Source organism: Microtus ochrogaster, linkage group LG9 (genome assembly GCF_000317375.1).
Source record: "Microtus ochrogaster isolate Prairie Vole_2 linkage group LG9, MicOch1.0, whole genome shotgun sequence".
In the NCBI taxonomy this organism is placed as follows: domain Eukaryota; kingdom Metazoa; phylum Chordata; class Mammalia; order Rodentia; family Cricetidae; genus Microtus; species Microtus ochrogaster.
The window spans coordinates 10,695,147-10,713,564 of NC_022034.1; the positions used below are offsets into that span (position 1 = coordinate 10,695,147).

The following is an 18,418-nucleotide window of genomic DNA, read 5'->3' on the forward strand; positions in this document are numbered from 1 at the left end:
GACTACCCTTGAGTGAAGAGACCAGATGCTTTTCTAGAATCTTCTGAGTGGGCCCAGGAAGCCATAGCCTCTCCCTTGCTTGAGTCTTGACCGCTTAGGAAATAAAAGAGGCTTGAACCATGAGGACCACAATACTTATTTACTGGTAAAAGAGCAAGCAGAAAAGCATGAGCCAACGGGCTTTCCAACCAGAGTTCTAGACAAGACAGTGTGCTGCCAGGGCCACCCTGACCCTTGAGTCTCTGTAGCCTGGCTTTTCCGGGGGAGGGTATATAAAGGAGCTCAGGTATTAGATAAGGGGGCAGGGGCAAGGGCAAGAGTGACAGGGTCATTGGCACTTCCTCCATTTTGCAGCAGTCTTGGGGGCTACAACATCTTCTCAGAGCATGGTGTCCCCCTCTAGTTTGCTAATAAAGGTAATGACCTATTAAGACGGACCACACAGTATCTCCTGCTGCTCGCAAATGTGCAGCACTTCACAGCTAAGGCTACTATTGCCCAAAAGAAAGGAGTGAAGCCTGCCTGGCAGGTCCACTCAGTTGCCCTAGTGCTCACTCAGGGTTCAGGGTCTCGGGAGTTGAAGAAAAAGCTGCAAAGAGCAAAGTGATGATAACAAGATCATATTTTCCCTCTCCACACATCTCACCTCTAGCAAAGAGGCCTGGCTCAAGGCATCTGTGTGTCAAAATAACCTAGAAGAAGAGAGGTCCTTCCACTGATTAAGGTTAATATGACAGAGGATGGGACAAAGAGATGTGGTTTGAATGAGAAATGTCCCCATGGGTTTATGAGTTTCAACACTTGGCCCCAAGTTGATGACACTGTCTCAGAAGGTCAGGAACCTTCACAGGGTGAGGCTTGCTGGCGGAAGTGTGTCACCAGAGGTGGGTCTTGTAGGTTTTGTAGCTGGTTCCTACTTCCTGTTCTCTCTGCTTCTTGTTCTGCCATGATTCGAGAAGTCCCAGCTACACACTCCTGCCACCATGCCTTCTCCTCTGTGTTGGGTTCCATCCCCTCAACTGTGAGCCAAAGTAACCCCTTCCTGCCTAAAGTTTCCTTAGTGGAGCATCTTGTCACAGCAAGCAGAAAAGTAACTAACACCTTGGATAATCATCATAGCTGGGAGAACTAAGACAGCGTCCTGTCTCGAACGAGCTTCTAAATACTGGAGATGGAAGCATTGGAATTTCAAACTCACCGAGCTTTTTGATTTCATGTGATCGCTCATCTCTGGTCAGTGGGACATAATTCATCTTCCGGCCACTTTCCCCATAGCCCAGAAGGAAACCCCGAGATCTGCGTGGACTCTTGGCTCCAGACAGGCGTGGCGCCTTCCATGCAACGGACAGCCTGTCGTCTGAGGCTCGGACACGCATGCGCACGGGCTTGTTGGGCACTTCCTTTTCTTAAAAAGGACATGACATAGAAACAATTAAATGATGCACCACATGAAGTTCATATCATGTATGTGAAATCTCTGCACACACCGAATCTATCAATTAATTGCTGAGCTTAACGCACTCATTTTGGGTGACCTGTTCTGTTAAGTTCACGGGCTTCTGTTTCTTGCCAAGAGGTCTCCTGAAGTTAAAATGAAAACATTCCATGTGGCGGGACTGCCGGCCACAGACCTTGGAGGCTTTATGATGTCCTTTTTCATCTGCTTTCTTTCATCCCCTTACAGCCAGACAGGCTATATACTCATCGGTGAGAGCTAACGGTAGATATTAAAATATAGCGGCGAGTCCTTAATTAGCTGCTGTTTGTAGCTGGCCTCCAGGAGGCTTTTGCTCTGCCATGTTGAAAGATGATTTTCCTTGCTTTAACAAACTAGACTAATTGATTTCACTGGAGTCTCTAGTCTTATCCCCATGTAAGCCCCACCCCATGACAAATCTTGGCTATGGCCCACGATTGCAGCTATCTCCAGGGTCTCTGGCTTTCTTATTAACAAATCAGCTTCCGGAAATCTTGAACTGACGTGAAATGTTCCCACTGTTAGCTTTCTCAGAGTAGTGTGTCCTGGGAACACCAGCCAGTGTTTGGAGTTTTGTATCTGCATTAAGAACTGATGTGTTGAGGAACCAGGGTTTGTGGATCATGTGACCACAATGTTTGCCCATTTTTAGCCTTCAGACCCTCATTTGTGGATGCTGCTAAGCAAAAAAGCACCTCTCTAATCGTATAAGACAATTGTTTCCAACCCTCCTTTCTTTGTCATCTATATTAACGACAGCCCCCATTCACACTAATTCTATTAGATTAGAAACTCCAAGCTCAGATGCGATCCGAAAACTCATACCATGGTTAGCGTCAGCTTCATCCACACACATGGGCAGCCATGTCTGGCAGCTACTCTGAAATGACCATCTCCAATGTTATTCACATAAGCAAAGGACCATGCCTTTGTGGGTGCCTGGAGTAGCTTATCGAGCCACTGGATACCTCTCCTTAAAGGCATCTGAGAATGGCATATAAGTTGTAGCAGAAGTTTTCCCCAATATACAAAAGGTTAAACTTTTTGTAATTCAACAGGATGATCCAGTAAGCCCAGGAGAGGCACTTTCTGCTGCGTAGGTCCGACACTCCCGGCCTGCACTTGTTTTTTATCCCTGAGCCCTCTCCAGTCAACGACTTGAGGGAGACCTGGTGTCCCCTGGACTAGTCTGTCCTTTAGGATAGTTGCTGGTTTCGTCTCTGAATAGATTCTCATTCGGAGACCCCTGCACTCATCAGCAGAATGTCGAGCAGTGATGAGCAAAGACCCTTGAATTCTGTAGTGATGGGATCAACAAAGGGGAGAGAATGGAGTTCCCAGAGCAAGGAGCTTCGTCAAGACCACACAAGTTTGTTGGCTGTGGCATGCATCTTGGAGCTCCAATGTATGCTACTGCCTACCAAACATTAACCACATAACCCTGTTGCAGAGATAACAGCTGTTCTAATATACTGAGCAGCTCCTGCCACCAGCATTGCCAATCCTCCTACAGGGGCCCTGGAATGTGGCCAGGCCCAAAGAACAACTGATAACAAACCACGACGAGCTATGTTAGATAGAACTTTAAAGTCAGCAACAACCTCTCCCATCTGCAGCCTGGTTGTCCACATAGTGCCTCGGGGTCAGGAGGGAAGACATTCATATCCAGGGACAAAGAGATAAAGTTACAGGACCACGTAGTGTCGCCAGGGATGTGAATTCCCCCATTCTAATCCTGAGTGCTCTACCTGTTTAAACTCATGGCTCACTCCATACACTCTCCCACTAGCCACTCAGCCTCTACTACTCACAAGTGTGAAGCAAGAGTTTGAGTCTAGACAGGCTCCCCGAGGAGTGGGCACACTGTGCCCAGCCAGCTGACTCTAAGCAAATCAAATGCAATCTCCTTTTGGAGAAGAGATTGCCAGAGGTTATTCCCAGGATAACAGGAGCATGGGTGAAAGTCACAAAGTAAAGAGAGCGCTCACCCCTCCAAACACAGCCTCTTCTCTCTCAAGGCTTTGATTTTCAAGCACTCTGGAACTTTCTTTCCTTTAGTGTTCTGGATTCTGTATGCTGCCAACTCTTTCCCAGATCATCTGGGAGCCAGTCTTAAAGCTGATGTGATATGATTGTGTGCATCAAGAAAACATTCCGTATGGGCAGAGTTCTTTTGCAATTAAATTGTTTTAGTTTTTCTCTGCGCTGTGTGCGACAGGCTTATAAAAGCCCTCTAAATTTTTCTAATAAATTCTGTAGATCTTTTATCTCAAAATCAAGAAGTCACAATTGCCAAGAGCAATCTGGCTCCCACCCACCAGGGCAGAGCGAGCGAGCAATCCAGGCTTGCACCCACCAGGGCAGAACATATTCACAACTTCAGAGTTGGCAGGACATATGCACCCATCAGTCTTAGCACAACTGAACCAGGTAAGTCACAGTTAGAGCTGCTGGGTCACAGAAGACCTGTGACAGCCACACACTGTCCCCCTGGAAGACAGAGAATAAACCCACCTGACTGTAGACCAGGAGGTCAGGCAGGACAGGGTTGTTCCCTCCTGATTTGTGTCACCAACTTTGCAAGTCAGCCCATTTCTGAAGTTGTAGGGACTCAAATTTTTTTTTAAAGATTTATTTATTTATTATGTATACAACATTCCTTCCATGTATGCTTGCATGCCAGAAGAGGGTACCAGATCTAATTCTAGATGGCTGTGAGTCACCATGTGGTTGCTGGGAATTGAACTCAGGACCTGTGGGAAAGCAGTCGGTGCTCTTAACCTCTGAGCCATCTCTCCAGCCCTCAAATTTTTCTTTACACCATGGGGGGGGGGGAATTCCACTTGATGCTTTGCCTGGATATAATTCTATGCTAGTTAAATGTGATAGGTTTTTAATCAGGCTTACCCAGACTCTAGACCCAGGGTCTATATCAAATCTACTACTTCTGGGGACTCTCTGACTACATCAGTTTCTTGTTTAGTGAGACTGAATATAATATAACTGCCGGGTATAGAGCTTATGTCTGTCAGCCCAGTATGTAGGAGGCTGAAGTGAACTGAAGGGCAGCCTGGGTTCTAGAGTGGGCGCTGGGATAGCTTTGACTACAGCAGTTGCCTCAGAAGCTTCTGTCCATCATGAAGTCATTCTTCCTGGGCGATTTCCCACGCACAGACCCCTGAACTATCTCTGAACAAATTCACAAAACTCTTCAATGTAACTAGTGTTTACAACTCAGTCATGTGTCATTAACAACAGAAACACACCCTGGAAAATGCAGGTGATTCCGTTGTGTGCAATGTTATATGCTCACTCAGGTGGCCATGACATCACTAAGTGACATAATCTCTAGGGCCTTGGTTATATACACAGGCCACTGTGATGCAGCACCTGACTGTACATACTTGAAAGTCTCTTTAATGCCAGCGTCCTCTCCAATAAATAACCTTGATAGTTTTAATTATTTACTAAATGAGTTTGAGGTGATACTTAAATAAGATCAACTATTTAATAGTTACAAAGAAGGACTCTTAATTTCTTTATTTTTGGAGTTGATCTATGAGAATGCATCCTTCCAATACCACCAATAACAGATGAAGAAACTGAGAGGCAAAGGTGGGTAGAACATTGCGGAGCTGGATGGCAACGGGCACTGAGCATGAACTAGAACCCTGCTGTTGGATCTGTAGTCCTAGCTCACTGTCCTGTAGCACATACTCAAAAGTTCCCAGGGACTGCACTGTTTGCATCCCTGTAGCCACATGGGTACAAACACAGCAGCCACTCTGGGAGAAGACCATAGTGCCTCCCGAATGCTTATAATGCAGTGGGAGTCCCTGTATACACACACACACACACACACACACACACACACACACACACATACACCTACTTAAACAAACTGTTGGTGAGATTCACAGGGTCTGACTGCCCATCAGGAAGTCAGCCAGTGACTTCTGTCCCACTGAAGTCTACTCAATGCCCCATTCCTTTCTAATTTGGAGGTGTACCAAGTGCTCCAAGGAAGGACCAAAGGATGAAGAGCCAAGTTCCTCGTCAACCATGCTAATAGATCCATTGGCTGACTTGTCCAAGGAATCACTCAGAACCTAAAGTAGAGAAAGACAGCACACAGACATCCTGCCACCTTCAGAGACATCAGAATGGTGCTTGTTGGCCAGTGCCTGGAATCAGGAAGGCATTTGCAGGAGGGCAAGGAAGACATGGTCTAAAAAGCAAACCAGGATGAAAAGGAGGAAAGGAAAAGAGAAGAACATTGACATTCCCCAGACTCATCTATACCAGGTAAAACATTATAGGTTACAGAAGCCAACGAACCTTCATGAATGACATCAAACCAACTTCAAACATCCCTATGGGGCCCTTCAGTCCCAGATCACTGGGTCTGTACAGTATGGCAGAGACCCTGTCTTCCCACTTTCTCAAATGAGGATGCTACCAGAAGCCTGCCCATCACAAGGACAGAAAACTATGATGTCATCAGAAGTGACCCCCCCTCCCCAAGACTACCACCAGGCTGCCAGTATCTACACCCTACAACTGGCTCTTGAAATCCAGTACCCCACTAACCAGAATAGAGGCAAACACCTCACTCTATCCTGGGGCCACTCAGGGTGCAGCCAGCACTTGATTGCTTAAAAAAAAATATCCTCAAGGTTTTCACAGGACAGCAAATAAAATTATCTCAGTTCCCCCATAGTCTGGAGTGTTGCTGCTTACGTACAGTCTGACTTATCTCAAAATTATCAAGGTTGCGTTTAAATTTTGTAGACCACAACACCAAATGTTGGTGCCTGCTTTACAATTAAAAATAACATTTTTAGTGCCTGATGGTTGAGAGGGGACTCCCACTGGAGGTGGCTATAGTTTTCCCCATGCCTTTGCTGGTTCGTGATCACACCCTGTGGGCTTAGGTTCTGGGGCCGATTTGAGTGATTCCATAAACCACAGTCAGGATGGCCTGTCAGTCAGCTGGTAGCTTTGTTATTGACCCCACCATAGCCGACCATCAGAGGCTCTATCAATGTCATCATCAGGCCCTGCTCTGCTGCGAGATGCCAAGTCACCTACAAACTGAAACCTGTTGATAGCAGAGAACTCTGCACAGACCAGTGAAGGAGCCCTTGATAGTATGGCGAGGCTCAAGAGGCTCCACCACTGCCTGTGTCTGTGTTTTCATGAATTTCAGGACTTCCCTAAATAGACAAAGCTGATTATCTATGACCCTTCAGCAGCAGAGGCTTATCTATGCACCCAGGAAACCAATGCCAGATGCTAATATCCATGCCATCCTGATGGCACCATCACCATCTCACCTGTAAAAGGAGCTCGGGGTTAGCCTTTGCCACGTCCAGCCTACTGGACCCTGTTTCTGGCCTGATTCCCCCAATACTGATGAGGAGATCATCCACATTCGCAGGGTAGCCAGCTGTGGAGGCTCCCTCTGCTCCTAACGGGTGAGTCAGACCCCACAGACGCCATGAATCCGTCTGATAGCGGGTTTCCAGCCACGCTTCCTGACAGCTCACAAGGGCCACCAAAAGCAAAGATGGCAGTAATTCTTTCCTGACTATAATAGCTGGTGCTGGGCTCCTCAGGACAGTGCAGGGGAGCCTCCTAGACCATGGAGTCTAAAAGGACCCGTGTGAAATATTCTGGGGAAAACCAAGTGTCTGTTCAAAGGTTTGGTTTGGTTTTCTCTGAAATGGTTTTATCGAAGTCTTCTTGTATTTGCTTCATCTAGGGGTCGAACAGAGAGTAAGGTGTGCGTTTTCTGAAAATGGGCGGCCTGGTCTTGTTGAATAGATGCTTGGTTCATTCAGCCTGTTGCTCTTAGCTAGTCCCCCTTTTGTAATAAAATCCAGCTGCAGTTTATGATTAGCTTGATAAGAAGGAGGCGCATCTTTCCAGACTAACATATTTTTCAGGGATCCTAGAAAACGTCCTCCAGGCCACCCTCACCGGAGCGTGGCAATCCCAAACGTGCATTTTATCTTTCCACTTTCTGACTTTGAAAGCAGAACCTTTAGTGGACACAGTGTCAGAGGGCAGCATGTACCCCACAGATGTCGGCCTGCAAACAAATGTCGGCTTTTATTAAACTATGGAGGTCCTTCGAGAACATTCGTTCAAGGCTGCATGAGCAAGCACAACCCAGGCTCTCCAGCTTGCAGGCATGCTGGCCCTGGCCCAGGCATAGCCACTCACATGGCCAGAACCATGCACCAAAACAGACCTCTTTCTTTATGACTTATCTAGCCTAGACATTCTGCTTCAACCACAAAAGAAAAGAACCACTAAGGAAGACAGTAAGAAGAGCGTAAACTGCTTTTTCATGATTCCATGGTTAAGTTATTTCTGTGTCAAATTATTTGTGCAAGAGTATGTGTCAACCTTTAGAGCCAGCATCAGGGAGGCTGCTGGAGGGAAGGCTCCAGCGAAATCTAATCCCAAATTTGCCCTGGGGTCTCACTGTGATTCGAAGGACTCTGTGAATGAAGTCAGCCTTCAAGAGACTCAGCTTTCCCCAAAGCAGGGAGAAGGGAAGATGGAAGTCATCTAAGGACAACAAGATGCGTCATGTAATCACCTTTAAACCCCCGAGGGTAGGAAGCAAGAGCACCTGGCAGGAGGGAGGAGAACACAGGCCAGGAGGAAGCTGACAACCGTGGCTGCCTTTTGAGACAGCCATCTTGGAAGAGAAAAAGGTGTGTAAGGACAGACAGATGCCCTGACGCCGCACTGAGGGCCCAGGCTGAGATACAAAACTGGGGCCTGACAAAGTCTGGAAGCAAGTTTATGGTGTGAGGGATGGAAGAGGAGGAGTTCAGAACTCAGCATGAGCAAGGACCAGCTTTAGCCTACCTCTAGATCTACGACAACACCTAGCAGCTAGAAACAAGGAGCTGAAGCTAACACATGGGTCGTCACCATGGAGTCTGATGTGGCCCAGGATGCCTGTTGTATAAGACTTACTACTACATATATGCCCTCATGCTGCTGGACTGGGGGAGCAGCTAAAAGGCCAATGACTATAACCAGAGGGAATGTCTGGACCACAGTGCTGGTGGCAATGTCCAGAAAGGCATGGTGCCGACCACACCCAACTTAGATCAAGCTATTATTGAACTACTGAAAGCATAAACAGCCTTCATAACTGAAATAGAATGCAAAGACATCATGAAGCAAAACTCAGACTTTGTCTCAGCTCTGGATCCCATTCAGCTCCACAACTTGAGGGAAAATCACAGAGGATTGGATTTGTAGAAAGCCTTAACGATTACTAAAATAAATAAGAGCATATTCTGTACTAAATTTAAATAGGATGTAACATAGTTTCCAGTTTGAAATCTTGGCAGATGAAGAGTAACTGTCCCAGCTCATCTGTGGGCTGCTCACTATCAAAGTTGGGACCTGGCACAGTTCTGACCCCAGGGGTCTGCTTCTATGTGACCTGGCTACTCTGGAGTCAGCTGCTGGAAAATTTAAGGCAGCAGGGAAGAATTCTGAAATAAATAATAAGAAAGCAGTGTTATAGAAAACAAACCACTTGTGACATTGCTCCCATGGGATGAGAAACAGGGGAGGCAGGTGACATCCCAGAAGGCGAGTTCATCACAAAAAACAGAGGAAATGTTCAGATGGGAGGGAAGAAGCCGAGGTCACTGGCCGGGAACTGTGTTTTCGCTTAGTCTACTGTTTTTGAGCCCAAACCTGGGTGAGCGACCAGACTCAGAGTCACTTGTCCTGACCAACCTCCAGGAGTCTCTAGAACATTCTTCTTCCTTCTCCTCCTCATGATACCTCTCCATCTCAGCTTGATGAAACCATCTTATCACCAGACTTCCCCATCTGCTTATTCAAGATTACAGTTTATTTTTTAATAATTTGTCATTATTTTATTGTGTCCTCTAGAAATTCATATATTGATGTCTTAAACCCAAAACCTCAAGATAGGGCTATATTGGGGTATAGGGTTCTTAAAGAACTAACCAAGTTTAAATGAGGCTATCAGGGTATGCCCTCATCCATCCAAACTGGTGTTCTTCCAGAAAGAAGGGTGTAGGCCCACAGATGTTTCCTGTCTCTGGTGTAAAACAGAGGGAGGTCGGGATAAAGACAGAAAGAGGAGGAGGCCATCTATAAACAGAGAATTATCCGGGTTCAAGCCTGCTCACACTTTGCTCTCAGGCCTCTGCAGAACCATCAGAAACACATTTGGTTGTGCAAGCCCTTTCGCCTCCATAGGTGGCAGCCCCAGCCAACACTGGGCTGATGCATTGTGTTTCACTTAGCTGCTTCTTGGTTTTATTTCCCATTAGTGTGTATATTCCATGCCAATGAGCCCTCCTTGTCCATCTTGTCCCTCGGGCTAGAGACTTCTGGGTCCGATGCTGGCAAAACCACAGGCACTGAAGGAATCGATTAACAACCGAAGTTCTATTTTCAGGTAAAGACTATTTGGATCTGATAGATCTAAGCCAGCCTTAGATCTAGGAGGCCTTCTGGAATTTGAACTGAAATCCTTGTTTTCAGCAGAATGAAGGATGGATTCTCCTTGATTTCAAAGCAGAGCGCCTGGTGAAATACCAGACACTGTCGGCTGAAGCACCAGCCAACTCCTGCCAGGCCGTTGCCGAGTGCCGATGCTGAGGTTATATTATCTATCTCTGGTTTAAAATCCTTTCCTGCTTATGCAGACCTGCACCATTCTAACACCCCTTTTGTTTGATCAAATTGTTATCCACTTAACCATTGCCATAAACAAGGAATGGCTATATTTTTTTAAGTCTCAAAATCAAAAGCTATAGATGGCATAACAATCACTCGTGGACAGTTTCCTACAATGTCACTATCTTCATTGACAATGAAACGTAGCGTTTTCTGAGTCTGTGCTCCCTGGATACCATAGGTGATTCTGTTAGTGTTTTGAGGAATGGCCTATATTATATGCTGCAAGTTAAGCTAGGAACCTCTTCTAGTATCTTTTATTCATTATGAATGGCAAATGGAGATCGTGTATTCTAACAGCTTTGCCAGCCACAGAGCCCAAAGCTCCTACAGAAAGAAGCTGAATATCGCCATGGTGCATAACCAACAATGAGTTAGAGCATGAGTTTCTTTGATTCCACAGCCTGAATCTGTAACACTTGGGAGGCCACATCATCCATGTGAAGGCATGTACTCATAGACACTTCCATACACACTCATACGCTTCCATTAAAGGTGGCCGGAGAAAGTGATTATGTATGAAAAAAGCAAGAGCATTCCTAGTTCTAAAACTAATGTCAGATCAAAAGTATAAAATAAACAGTTAAAATACAAATAGATTCAAATACAAGACATGTGCACCAGCCAGTAAAATATGTGTGTCTACTTGATTGCATGTGTGTGTTCAGGAGTAAACGTGTCTGAAATAAACACCCTTTCCTTGTTGCCCTTTATCTCTCATGTGCAGTAGCCCCCTCCCTGCAAAGCTGAACTTTCTCAGACTCAATTATCTGTAGGCAACTATATCCTCCAAAAAAATTAAGTGGAAACTTCGAGGAATAAACAATTCAGAAGGTAAATGCTCGTTGTTCTGTAAAGTGTAATGAACACTTCCATTGTCCCGCTCCCTCCTGCCCAAGATACAAATCATGCCTTCATCCAGAGTGTCCATTGCGTGCATGCTGCCCTCTTGATAATTACCTAGGAACTTTCTGAGTTGTCAAATTGTCTCTTGCAATTACCTGGGTACTTCTGTTCTAGTAACATCTCCTGATACATGGTATCCTCCTTTTAGTATCACAATGCCTAACTTGTGTTACTTTATCTAACCATATTGATCAGGTCATAGTCCCGCCCTGAGAAGAGTAAATTCAGTATAGTAGGTTACTCTAGGGGTGATAGGAGAGCGCAGTCACATTTATGTTACTGTTGCCGTGCATTGTTAGAACTTTCTTATTTATTATAGCTAGTGTTAAAGTCTCGGTGTACCTAACTTAGGGGTTGTAAATGTCCGAGGGTATGTAAATAGAAGAGAAAGCATGAAATGTAGAAAATCTGGTATTATTTGTGATTTCGGGTTCTACATGTTTCTTAGAACACGCTTCCTGCACTATATTGCCAGTGTGTGCCAAAGTGGATCCTTGGTCCCCCTTCTCTCCCCAATCCTCTCCTATCCCCATAATCTCTGCAATTCAACTCTCACTCTACAGAATGACTCCACAACTGTATCTGACTGCCGTTCCCTCTTCCAGCTCTCAGCACCTCATCTCTACTCACCTACAAAATGTTCCCATGGCAGCACCCCCTGTTTTGAGCCCAGCACACTTGAGGAAGAGCCTGTGGCTTCCCCCTAAAGTCAGCTTCTTTAGCTCATTCTTCTGTTCTTCCACCCCCATGACCTCTATGAAAGACTTTGACAACTGTCTCCACCAGAAATACTGATTTGAGAAACATATCATGATCATCAGCCTCAGCATATACTCACCTCCAGGTCAACGTGTCTCAGGACATGCTACACAGAAACAAAGCACAGCTCTTTGCCCTGCGGCATTTGAGCTACTTTTTTAACCATCGATGAAATGGCTTCAAGTAACTGCTCATAAGAAATAGCTACTCTTCTCTCAATAAGTAAAACAATATAACCAGACAACATCAAGGTCCACACGGCAACACACAAACACGCAAACATGGAGCAGAGATGGAAGACTGGGATCTGGCATATCCCAAAATATTCCAGAGTCTTCCAAGAAAAGTGCAAGACTTGACACACAACGGCCAATGAGAGCCATTGTTTTAAAGGGTCTCAGTCAATTATGCTGTTCACAGATAAAAAGCTATAAAATTCCTAATGGGGTCAGTTCTACCATCTCAGCCACCATATTTGCTTGTTAGCGGGTGACGATCTCCAGATGTAAACACAGACGCGGCCCACATGGGGACGGGAAGGAACAGGAAGCCACAAACAACACCAGCTGCAGTCTGGGCCACCAGCATGTGCATTAGTTTAGCGATGGAAACACAATGAAGGCTTGTGAGCACATGTGTGTGACAGAGCCACAACCCTCTTAGGAGATGTGGCTTCAGCGAAGACATGAGCCAAGTGAGCGAGAAGTACCTGTGGCGGTCTCATTAAATGGTCCTGGACCCTTAATGGGAAAACCATCAATCTTGATCCATTCACCTCCTAAATTGGGGAAATGCAACTGGATAGTTAGAAATGAGGTCTGCAGTATTCTCCGAAGTTCAGAACGTCCTAGTGACTCGTCAAAGGGTCTCTCAGAAGAGTTCTCTCTACTCCTATGAGCAACTCTACACCTAAGCTTTGGGGACAACACAATTAGTCGTAGGGCTAATTGAGCCTTGTTGGAAAACATCAGCCAAAATGTTTGTAAACTGCACCAAAACTACTCCCCAAACGGGATAAAACCAAAATCTCACACACAGAGAAACCCTCTCTCCTGATGCTTTAGCTTTGGTCTTGCCTGTGATGTGGATTGTCTGGGAGTCACTTAGTCTTTCTAATTTTAATTCTTAAGTTCTACTTATGGATTGGGGGGGGTGTACGTTCCACACTGTGAATGTATGGATCAGGGGACAACCTTACAGAAGTCAGATCTTTCTTCCCACCTTGTGGGCTCCAGGGATTGAACTCACTCAGGCCAGCAGTCTTGGTGGCATGTGCCTTTACCCAAAGAACCTTCTCACCAGGCCAATCATGCTGTGTTTTTATTGGCATGAAGACGCACGGAGAGGGGTTTCTCCCAAGCTAGTCAGTGAAGCACAGCCTCCCGTTCCAGGTCAGACTTACCGGGTGGGCTCTCGGCTCTGTAAACGGGGCGGCTCACTCCACTGTGGTTCTCTGCAGTAACCAGCACAAAGTACACCACCCCCGGCTCTGAAACACACGGTTCACATCAGAGCGCCGTCTCAAGCCTCCAGAAGCACAGGCTTCATGCATTAACTGTCTCACTTTCACCAGTTACCACCAGATACAGCAAGCACAACAGTAGCTTTCTCTTTGTTTTTCCTAAAAGTCGCTCGTATTTTCCTCAGACAGCAGAAGCACGGCTGACCCTAAGAGCATCAGCTACGTTTACTACAAAGTGCAGGCAAGTGTAACAAACCTGGATTCCTGCACCACTGACGCCAGATTGGAAGTTTTTTTAATATGAATGCAGCAGAGGAATTAGAACTCTCTGACCATGTGGTACCTGAGCACAGTGTCACAGACTGCTAACGCTGCACAGGGATGCTCCAGATGGAAAGGTCCAGAAAAAAATAATAAATAAATATCACTGAAACTCATAAAATCTTTATTGCTCTACATAAAGCTCCATGGAATTTTTCTTTTTCACAGTAAAATGTTCCCTGGGCTATGTCTGCATGTGGTTTTTGACTACTTCAACTGAAAAAGAAAAAAAAAAGTTAAAAAAATATTTCCTGGAATTCTGAAAATGCTAATCTTGAAATAATTAGGTTTGGTTTTTCACTTTGGCCTCAGGGTCAAGGCAAGTAGCAGAAGGTCTCCTTGGCTGATCCCCTGGAGCTGCTGGGATCCAATAGGGCCATAGCATGAAGAGGACACACCCGGATTCAGAGTGTTCAAAACTAAACAACACCAATTTTCCTCAAAATGAATGATTGTCTCTTGGCAGGTAAACCAGGAGCAGTTCCTCAAGGAGACTGAAGTCTGTGAGAATAGGGAGAGAGGAAGGGTTGGAGAGGCAGGTGTTTGCCCTGTTGAAAACGTGAGTGGTCGTGGCATTTCTCGAGGTTAGCAGCATTCTTTTAAACAAAACCTCCTTTAGTCCTTGAACCGGAAGTTCAAGACCATCTGGGACACCTGCTATACTCAAGCATGACTTTTGTCTCTCCCTGGCAGGAGCTGGTGGTGTTTGGAGTCTGGCACCACATGCCGAGGTAATGGGAAACTGTTCCAGGTCCCAACAGAATACAGAGCTGTGCTTTGCCAGGCTTTCTTTGCTCTGGACCCATCTGAATTTCCCAGCAATGAAGGCCACATGTCTCTGACTCCCATCCAGTTAACTCATCGTTTACTTGGGAGACATTGTCTAGTGGGCGGTACCGCGCTTTGTTGTGTATTTTTCTTCTCCACAGCAATCACAACAATCCAGCATTTAAGCAAATACGGCCCTGCTCATGTCTTTGGTCTTATAGCATCTACACTTAACCTCACTGATGGACTGGGGGTGAGAGACACATTGCTTCAGAGGATTGTGTGTTTAGCTGGAGGCAGCAAGCAGTAGGGAAGCTGGATACTGCAATATCTGTTCTATATACTTTCTGTTCAGTTGCCCAAAGAACACAGTGATCCCCAGCAGAAGGTGGAAAAGAAGTAAGTCCAGGGACTCAGCCAGGGCATTGATGTTGAGGGGTGGACTAGAATTTATGCCACGATCTACCATGGTACAAGGGCTTCCTGGTGCTCTCCAGCTGGCTCCGGGGCACCCTCATGCCTCAAGCCCAATCTCAAGGTTGTAATCTAACACAATGGTGGGTTTTTAGAAAGGAGGGTACAGAGGCGGCATCTCCAAGCCGGAGTCCAGACCCCCTAGGCACTGAGGCAAGACTTAAAATGCTCCCGGTTTCCAGAATCAACTGAAAGTAAAGTTCGGGCTTCAGCAAAGGTCCACATGCCTGGTCTTCCGCGTGTCTTCATGGGGACATGCTTCAGTAGACCTTAGGCAACTCGGGTATGAGGGGTCCCAAAACCCGTGCAGGTGAAAACCTGCGTATAAGAACTTGGACCTTCCCAAAATCTTAGCTACTAAGAGCTCGCTGCTGCCTGGATGTCTCGAGGACCACAGGAGTCAAGTGACACCTGTTCCTGTATCCTAGGTACCATTTGAATGAAAGGCAAATCACAGTGACAAGGTAATTTTTTTTAACTGAGATACTTGATTACCAGGGAGCTGGATAGCTCCCAGGCAGAGGTGGCTGACGTCACTAGAGTTCATGTTCTGCAGTCATGATTTAAAGCTGCAGCCTTGGTTTAGACATCTCCCAAAGACAAGGGATGCTGTGGTGATAATACACTCTGACCCAAAGCAACCCAGAGGATGAAAGGGTTTGTCTGTCTTACACTTCCGGGTCACACTCCCTCACTGAGGGAAATCAGGACAGGAACTCAAACAGGCCCTCAATGCAGAAACGTCGGGGAACAAGCTGCTTGCTGGTTCATTCTCTGACTCACTTTGGGGGGGCTTACTTAGCTTTTGAACATGACTCAGGATCACCTACCTAAGGATGTTGCTGCCCACAGTGGACTGGGTCCTCTTATATCAATTAATATTCAAGACAATCTCCCATAGCCATGCCCACAGGCCAACATGAGCTTGGCAACTTCTCAGTTGAGGGTCTCCTCTTGGATGATTCCAGGCTGTGTTGACAGTAAAGACCAGCGGAGACAAGTGCTCTACATGGTTCTAAGTGTTTGCGTGTATACTTGAGAAATGCTAACTTTAAACAGATTCATATACTACAGTATATTAGCGGATAAAATGCAGAGTTATTTACATGCTTTATGCATTTTGACACAGTCAACCTTTTCATGGCATTGCTAGGCTCTGTAGCTGGTCAGCAAGCTTTCTTGCCAATTGTCACAAATCTTCCCCCAGAAACTCCACATCTGAGCAGACCCACACAGTTCAAACCCAAGTTGTTCGAGGGTCAGCCGTACTTAATCATTAAAAGGCTGATGAAGGGGAAATGTTCACATTAGACTATTAAACCATCTAATAGTCAAGTTTCTTGCAAGACCAAAAAATAAAGGAGCACTGTGTTTTCCAGAACACATTCCAACACTAAAACTTTCTATTTTGTTTTGTGGCTAAGAAGGCTTGAGTTAAGTGTGTGGGCAAGAAGCCTGGGGTGAAACCCAAAGGCCTAATGGTGAAGCCTCAAAGAATAACCTTATGATGAGTCTCAGAACTTGGCTCCCTGTTTCCAAAGACTCTCGGGTCGCCTGGGCCAGCCACACTCTGCCTTGCAGACAGCTATCCCAAGAACACAGCTGCGAATGTTGACGCACAGTTAGCTGCGAAGAGCTTGTCACTTACCCACGTCCTCAATAAGGAAGGAGTTTGTCTCGGCATTCACCTTGATGTACTTAAGACTTTTCAGTGACTTCCCATAGGCAATGTTGTAGTGCTCCACGGGTCTACTGGTAGCATCTTTGGGTGGGTCCCATGCGACCTTCAGGCCCACTTTAGTGGACAGCAGTCTCACATGCCTTGGCTTCAGTGGGTGGTCAGCTATACGAACAGCGCAACTATCAACTTTACAGCAAGGGCAGGCTGGGAGGATACGTTTTTGAACGTTCCCTGATATTGTTAGTAAGAAGGAAATGACATTTGATCTGTGTGATCCTAAAGACTTGAGTGCAGTTGTGTTTGCGCCTCATCACAGCCTGACAGCGAAACAAACACGCCGGTCCCACACGGGGTTCTGTATTTTGGATAACTGTGGGTGGTAAATTTAAACCAAACGGGAAAGAAGTGAAAATAAACACTCGGCATTGCTTGCCTTGATTATGTGTACATACCAGGGCAAGCAAAACAAATGAGTAATTTCTTATATTCTCCAGAGGCTGTTGTTCACCCCATATGCTCCTGGTGTCCCGTATGTTAAGTTAGACACGCTTTGGAACACCTCGAAAAAGGCTTGATGACCAGGGTTAGGAAGAATATCCACCATATTCAGATTTTCAAATTTTTCCACATTTTCCCAGAAGAAAAAAAAAGATTGTTAAGAAGGACCATTGTGAAGATGGAGTGGTGGCTCGGTGCTTGTGAGCACTGGCTGCTCTTGCAGAGGACACATGTAGGTTCCCAGCACCCCCATGGTACAGCATCATCTGCAGTCTCAGCTCCAAAGGCTCCAGCACCCACTAACGGCCTCCACAGGCTGCACATGAGCGTGGTGCACTTGCATAAATGCAAACAAAATGGTTACACACATAGAGCAATTTTAAAGCACTATTGAATCTTCAATGATGAAGTCTAAAAATTTTCTTCATTTTCAAAATTGCCAATCTGATACATATCATTTTACCTAACAAAATCTCTCCATTCACTGCTGACTGGGGCAGTAGTGTGAGAACGTGGCAACGTGTGCTAGATATTCACAGAGCAACAGCAGCAGACAAACAAAGCTTCAGCTAATTCGGATAATAAGATGGCTGATTATTCAATAACACGATGCACTTTCAGCAAAGACAAAAAGAAGTAACCAGGGGGAGGGGAGATCTTAATTTTAAAAACATTAAGAAAAATGCACTCGGAATCTCCTGGAGGAAGGGGAAGACAACATTTTCATGAGGACACACACATGGGTTAGCATGTGATTTTGATGCCGATGGAACCTCTGAACAGAACGACACAGGTGATTGTAACATTGACCACACATTCTCCCTCTGAACATTGCCCCCACAGCTCTGGAGGGAAGCATGTTGGGAGTATTCACAACCTGAGCAAAGAGGATGGATTTGGTGCCTTTTGAATCGTTAGTGGAAGGATGTTCAGTCTGGAGACAAAAAACAAGATGTTAGATGATATTCATTGACCACAATCCACAAAGGACCCCTCCCAGTTCCAGATATGAAGCCCCCAAAGTGCCATAAAGGAGAAATCACAGGCAAGCTATCTTTGAGCCATAGGGACAGAATGCCAGTGACTTCCTGGGATTGAGAAATGAGCTATACTTGCTTCTCCCAATCCAGAAAAACACTTCATCATTGCCATTTAGAGAGAAGAGCCATCCTTGTCAGCTAGAGAGAAGAGCCCATCCTTGTCATCTAGAGAGAAGAGCATCATTGTCATCTAGAGAGAAGAGATCCTTGTCATCTAGAGAGAAGAACCATCCTTGTCATCTAGAGAGAAGAGCCATCCTTGTCATCTAGAGAGAAGAGCA

At 45.8% G+C, this 18,418-nt stretch overlaps 1 protein-coding gene across 1 annotated transcript in view; it reads right to left on the reverse strand.

Annotated features, from left to right (window-relative positions):
• The window catches only part of Fndc1 (fibronectin type III domain containing 1), an 87,741-nt gene that overhangs the window by 49,548 nt on the left and 19,775 nt on the right, over positions 1-18,418 (reverse strand). The window contains exons 2-5 of the mRNA XM_026787320.1: positions 16,567-16,761; positions 13,296-13,382; positions 12,603-12,671; positions 1,199-1,405 (exon numbers count right to left, since the gene is read on the reverse strand). Of these exons, the coding sequence (XP_026643121.1) occupies positions 1,199-1,405; positions 12,603-12,671; positions 13,296-13,382; positions 16,567-16,761 (558 nt within the window). The remainder of the gene's footprint in view (positions 1-1,198; positions 1,406-12,602; positions 12,672-13,295; positions 13,383-16,566; positions 16,762-18,418) is intronic.